Source organism: Poecilia latipinna, unplaced genomic scaffold (genome assembly GCF_001443285.1).
Source record: "Poecilia latipinna isolate Pla-1442-1.1 unplaced genomic scaffold, P_latipinna-1.0 Scaffold2469, whole genome shotgun sequence".
Classification (NCBI taxonomy): domain Eukaryota; kingdom Metazoa; phylum Chordata; class Actinopteri; order Cyprinodontiformes; family Poeciliidae; genus Poecilia; species Poecilia latipinna.
Window position 1 is genome coordinate 37,947 of NW_015115085.1, and position 6,936 is coordinate 44,882.

General features: G+C 37.1%; 1 protein-coding gene across 1 annotated transcript in view; it reads right to left on the reverse strand.

Annotated features, from left to right (window-relative positions):
• Nucleotides 1-4,205: 4,205 nt before the first annotated feature.
• LOC106937932 (perforin-1-like) overlaps nucleotides 4,206-6,936 on the reverse strand; it is a 20,015-nt gene continuing 17,284 nt past the window's right edge. The window contains exon 10 of the mRNA XM_015019693.1: nucleotides 4,206-4,915. Within this exon, the coding sequence (XP_014875179.1) occupies nucleotides 4,688-4,915 (228 nt within the window). The 3' untranslated portion in view covers nucleotides 4,206-4,687. The remainder of the gene's footprint in view (nucleotides 4,916-6,936) is intronic.

Consider the following 6,936-nt stretch of genomic DNA (forward strand, 5'->3'; position numbering starts at 1 on the left):
GCGCCCCCCCTAGGGGGTGCGCCCCACAGTTTGGGAACCTCTGCCCTAGTGTATGAAGGAATTAAATACTTAGTAGGAATGCACAACAATAAAACAAGGCTTCATAGAAGCCTGGGGGATTATGGATTGAATGAAGGAGTATATTTGAATCTTATAGGTCAACCAAGAGAAATTCCATATTAATTCAAAGCACAACATGAACTCCATGTAGGTTTTGAATCTATCTTACCTCGGATCACAATTAACAAAAATGTTGAATGGATTAACTATGTTTATTACAACCAACAGAGAATGATCATCTTTACCATTGAAGGATTTATGGCCCTAGGAGAACAACTCCATAAAACCAGTAGAATGGCAAAACAGACAAGTATTAGATTGGATCTTTGCCAATATGGGAGGAGTTTGCCATATGTTTGCAGATGAATGCGGCACTTATATCCCTATGAATACCTCGCCAAAAGGAACATTTAGAGCAGTAATGACTAAGTTGAGTAAACTGAAATTGGAATTAACCATTTTCTTTACAAATGGGGTCCAACTGACCCCACACCTGTATCATTTTCCTCAGTCCTAGCACATTTGCCTCAGTCCTCGCACGCACAAGGGTTATAAGAAAATGCAGGGAAGAGCACTTGGCCATGGAAAAGTCTGGAGGAAATTTTAGGTGAATGGGGAGCCTTAGCAGCCAAAATAGGAATAACTCTAGTAGTAGTACTAATTGTTATTTTTATGCTTGTGTGTTGTGTGCTCTGTATCATGAGGACATGGATCTTGAGGACTCTATACAGATGGATGACCAAGGACGGTGAACATCAGACGGATTAAGCACAAGGCCGCCTGGACCAGTGAACCCGTGACCAATTCTAAGGACTGCTGAGCTCAAGGACATTTGATGCCTGAACTAAATGTGCTTATGGTTTGTTCAATGGTCTGAAGAGTTCAAGGGAATTGAAACAGAACTTGATTTGGTTTGGAACAAAGTGGACTCATGGGAAAGACACTGTTTGTATACACCACTACACATACTTATTATACAATTTATATACAATTTATATACAATATAACACGGGTGGCCTACACATTTTTAATACACTAGGAGCATGTGTGAGTATGAGTGAGAATGCGAGTATGAATGAGTGTGCATGAATATGACAGTATGAATGAGAATGTGAGCTTAAGAGAGTGCGTGGATGAGCACAAGCACTAAGCGACAATATTATGCCTAACAAGACTTGGGTTATTATGATTCAATACTTCAGTCACACAATCACTCCGAACTATATGTGTGTTATGGACATTTCTTCATAAGTTGTCATCAAGATTATGTATCAATGTTGATTTAGTAACCATTATCATGAATATCTATGATTCGGGTCACTGTGGATCCATGATTATATTACATTTGTGCCATTTTCATGTGATACTGGTGGTTGACCGTGGAGGGGGGTGACCATAATGTAGTTTTTTCCCTGAAATAACACAAATCAACAAAAGGTCAACAGGATTTTTTGATCTTGTACAAATGGAAAAACAATCATGGAAGCAATGACCAATTGTGTTTAATCAATGTAATGGAATTATTATATTAGTTAAAGTTACTCATGAAAACAATGTTTACCCCCACTATTCATTTTAATCCGCTGTTAAGTGACTTTTATATATTTCTAAAAAGGTTTGTATACAGAATTATATTCACAGGAAACCAAGTAAACTTCGTATAGCAATAAGCAAAAACAACTGCTAAGGTTAATTAGGATTCCACTTGAAAGTGGAATAGGGGGATTATGTAAGAGCGGAAATACTATTTAAGGAGTTGTTTTTGTGAAAGGATTTTTGGCACCTCGTTGGGTCAAACTGACCTGACACCCTTCCTTCCCTTGCATGCGAAGCACAAAGTTGGACCAAATATGACTTGGGAAGGATGCTGTTTGGACAGATAGGAGCAACAATTTCTGATGAATTGGCTTATTCGGCAATTCTGAAATGGAGCAGGTCTTGAGGTCAAGAGGTCTCGAATATTTTCAAGGAAGTCCAATACACATTCAGTGTAGGGGGTTGCCAGGATCCTTACGTAATTCAAGGTGTGCGATTCCTTTGGTTGAAACTTTCCAACTTACACCAGTGAAAATGAGATGGTATAAAAAAGGGTGATGTTAAGGGTACGGGGAGATTTTTGGTTTTTATACTGATGAAACTGTGAAGAGTATATCAGTGGAAGAGTGAAATAAATCTCCGAGCCCGCCTGTGGCAAAAGCAGAAAAATATATGTCTCCTTGTGGTATTACTTTACCAATATTTATATTTAAGAGTTCAGCCACCTTTCAATTATACAACAGGACAAAAAAGTTGTAATATTGTGGGAATAAAGTAGTATGAGAATAAAGTCAAAATATTTCCAGATTAAAATCTAAATATTTCCAGAATAAAGTTAAAATATTTACATTATAAAGTTATAACATTATGAGAAGAAAATCAAAGTAATACATGAATAAAGTCATAGTAATACGAGCATAAAGTCAAAAATATTATGAGAATAAAATTGTCATATTTTGCCTTTATTCTTGTAATAGTATGACTTATTTCTCGTAATTATATTTTTTAGCCTGGTCCTAATACTGCGTTGCAGTATCGTGATTGATTTTATTATAATCCAGCCCTTGTCATGATGACTCTGCTGCAAGCAACAACTACGGATAACACGGAAAGCACGGTTAAATGTTTTATTCAACAGAAAAATAGTTTCTGCAGGAGGTCAACATCAAGTCTGGACCAGATCCTCACTGGAAGACAGGGAGATGATTAATGGGCAGGACAGGATAACTGGTTATGCGTTGGAAGGAGTCTGGGTCTTAAAATATGAAGCAGGGGAGGCGAACGGAGCATCCACAGCTCCGGTGGTTGGCTGCCTGTTCGTGGACTGGGTGAGTAGTAATCGGTCTTGCTTTCTAGGTTGGAGGGTGGACAGGCAGGTGAGAACTGGAGGTGAGCCACAGGTGTTCTGAATGAGAGCAAGAGACAGACAGTTTGACAGGTTAGCTTCCTTATAAACACAGTTTGGTGCGTTAATGCCATTTCAAAACAGTTCCTGTATCGGTCACATGACTTGCTGAAAGCAATACGTACCGACACGGGGTTTGGTCTATGGACACATGCAGCAACGCATCGGTGTTGCCTGACCCATCACTACTTTTTTCTATCTTTAGTGACCCTAATATGCTGTTGTATTTTTTCTCATTAAAACAATTTTTCTCTGAATTTGGAGATGTTTCTTCTGGTAAAATTGCATAGTTTTCTAATATTTCGACAATATTCTTGTAATTAAACAAAATCTCTGTAGCCGGGCCCTAACACTCTGTCATGTAATTGATTTATATAAAAGCCACTTTTTTATATTATTTTGTCTCATTTGTAATTTGTTTTTTAAAGGAGAGCAAGAAGAAAAAAATGGATTAACATTGGACCGAGTACAAAAAAAATATTTTAATTTGTCCAGCCCTGCTGCAGGGCCATTAGAAATTTACACTCATTTCTACCATCAGCCAACATTATTTTTTCTTATTTTATTTAAACCTCTTTGACTCTGATAGCTGCTTTGGCTTCACACACTCAGAGCAAGATTGTTACAGTGGACTCCATTATTATTTAATTATTTTGGCTTCTGCAGAATCCCAAAGTTTGTTTATTTTTTTTTTTTGCTGCAGAAGATAAATTTGAAGAGCTGGTTTGTGCGCACGTTGTCTGCTTTTTGAATTACGTGCAGCAGACTGACTTTAGATCAGTTTTCAACATTTTAGGACAGTTATTTTACAGATAATATAGGACACAAGTGACAGAGCAAACAGCGAGGGAAGCTGGATGTTTTTAAGAATAAGGATCTGTTTCCTCAAAGGTAGGACTCAGAGGACTGGAAGCTGCTGTGGTTATTTATTTAGTAAAATATGCATTCCACTATAATAGATTTGAAAGCAACTTCAAACAGCTAGAAAACCGTTTTGCTTTTCTAAATCATTGCAGGCCAGAAGGGAATGAAGATTTTTTCCCTTTTTTGTCTTCCAAAAGGATTAAGATCAATGTCTTCTAATGGAAAACTGTGAAACTGTGGTGCCTGGATTTTTTATGTAAGAAATAACAATAATAAAGAAACATTGAACATTCTGGCTCATGAGATCACTGTCTCAAACATGACTAAATGATGAAAGATGATTTCAATTAATACATTTCATCAGCACCTCTTGATTTTAACCATAAAACTGTAAGGAAACAATGATCAGGTTGAAAAATTTGTCCCCTGGTTCTTCGCTTTGCTGCATACAGAAGGTCTTGACCAAATAGTTTTGTGACACGTCCTGTAACGTAACTACGTCTCTCTCTCTTTTATAGTAACACATATAAGACATAATTCATACAACTAATACAAGATTGGTCAAAAATATACGAAGTCAACAATTTGTAGCAATTTCAAAAGTTTTATAGTTATTAAAGGGAAAACAATTTCTGGTTGCATATTAGTAGTTTCTTGTGATTAAATGTTACACAGAATCTTGAATTTTTTTTCATTGTATGATAAATACACATTTAGGTAGGTCTTTAAAAATGTCAAGCAATTAAATATAAATTATGAGTTTCTGTCAGATTTACTGAGTTAATTTTATATGATGAAATGAAATGCTTTCATTCCCAAAACTCACCAATCTTCTGTCTCTAAGGGAGATGGTTTATAACGTCTGCACTTTTCTCCAGTCAGATACGGTTCACAGGTCAGTGTGTATTTAGCCATAACATTTCCATACAATCCTGTGCACGTGAAAGTGTGAGTGCCAGGGCTCAGGTACTTCACGCACTGTACGAGAAGGTCGTCATATTTCGGATCTTCATCCCAAACCTCAATCTTCAGAGCCAGGCTTGTGTCAACCTTCATGAGAAAATTTGAATGGAGGATCATTCAGATGCGTATTTTCTCATTCAAAGTCAAATTATTTAGGTGATATAGAAAATAAAACTGTATTGAACAGTTTTAAAGTTGATAAATGCAGAGTAATGTTAGCCGAAACACAACAGCACAAGATATGAAGTACATCAGCTAGGCTGTCTGTTTACACAATATATGTGTAAAGTGGTTTCTGTTCAAATATTTTCTGATTTTTTTCTGCTTTTACTTTTATTTGTACTCGACCATAAACACCATGAAATGTGCATGGTCTATTCAAGTAAAACCAAATACTTTTTCATGCAGGTGCTGACCCAGTATCCCAAAACATAAAGAGTCTGCAGCCTGGCTTGGATCTAGAAATGGAGTTGATTGTACATTCCCCAAGTTCAGAATATGCAGTTTGTCTGCATTACATATCATTTTATACTTTGATTTGTCTTATTTGATTTATTTATTTCAGACAGGTTTTTAAAAACAAAACTAAGCAATCAGTAGGACAGAGAAAAGAATTGGGGAGGAAAGTTTTTACTTTGACATTGAAGGTTCATTTTGTACATTTGTTTTTTAGAAAGCCAAGTTTTTATGCTGATGATTTATTTGTAAAAGCAATAAGAGAGGATCAGCACTTCCTGTCTCAACAACAAGTTAAGCAGAGCAGTGAGTGTGGGAGCCGCATGTCCACAGACACCCAGGTTGGTTCTGAGAACCGAAACAAGAACGAGTCGGGCCTAAAGGGAGGTGCTCTTTTCTTGTCATTGTGGCTGCTGGTTCATGTGAGCAACAAGTTGAAGGACAAATTAGTTCATGATCAATAACTTAACATCATCTAGTTGAAATTGAAACTACAATGCATTTCTGATATTAGGTGATATTTGACCCAATATGAAATGTTTGCTAACAAATAGTTTTGGTGGCACCAAAGAATAGATCAGCTTTCTTTCTAGACCAGAGTTCTCAAACTCAATTTACCCGGGGGCCACTGCAGGCAGAGTCTGGGTGAGGCTAGGCCGCATGAAGGATTCCACAAAAAACATTTAAAAAATATCCTTAAATGTCATCAACATTTAATTATTTCTCCAATACAGGAACTGCAGGTTTTGGTTTTGACAAAGACTTGATGAGGGTGTGACAAAATTTAGGGTGCGTTCATCCTGCAGCCTGAAGTGACCCAATTCTGATTTTTTGTCAAACTGGATTTTTTTTTTGCCGGGCCATTCACACTGCCACACATATGCGACCTGTATGTGTTCTGCAGTCTGAACGGGCAAACAAACTTAGTGTCCTGCATGTGCAGTAGAGGGCGCAATAGCGTCAGCATTCTAAGTGTTCTGCCAACCGCCATAAAAAGAAGTGCTCAGTGTTTGCAGAAGTAAACATGGAGGCTAACGGTGGAGCTTAGCATACATATTTGAAGTTGTCCAACCGGAGCAGCATATTAACAACTTAATCCTCATTATAGTCCGTCATGGTTGTTTTCTTCCCACTTGCACGTATCAGGACGCAGGATTTGTTGAGTATCAGTGACGTTCAGTTCGGATGAATGGGTCCTGGACATTAGGTCGCATTTGAATCGGATACGTATCAGATATGGGTCGCATTCGTAAAGAATCCAACCTGTGCAATTCAGACTGTCATGAAAAGATCAGATATAGGTCGCATTACGTCAAAAAATCGTAAGTGAGTCACTTTATTCTGCAGTGTGAACACACCCTAAGTAGTGATGGGTAGATGAGGCGTTATGTATCGTATCGACACATAGCAAAACTGTCGATTCTGTGTCACTCAATAGTGACACCTGCTGGACATTAAAAATTCCTACAGGCAACGTAGTGATTTGATGACCTAGTCTATACAATAAGATTTAAGTCTTCATAATTTATTGAATATTATATATTGTATTATGTAATATCTTCAGTTAAATTTAAAATATATTTGATATACAGTCAATAAATAATGTGAACATGTACCATAAAGTGAAAATTTAAGTGAAGTAGTTACCTTTA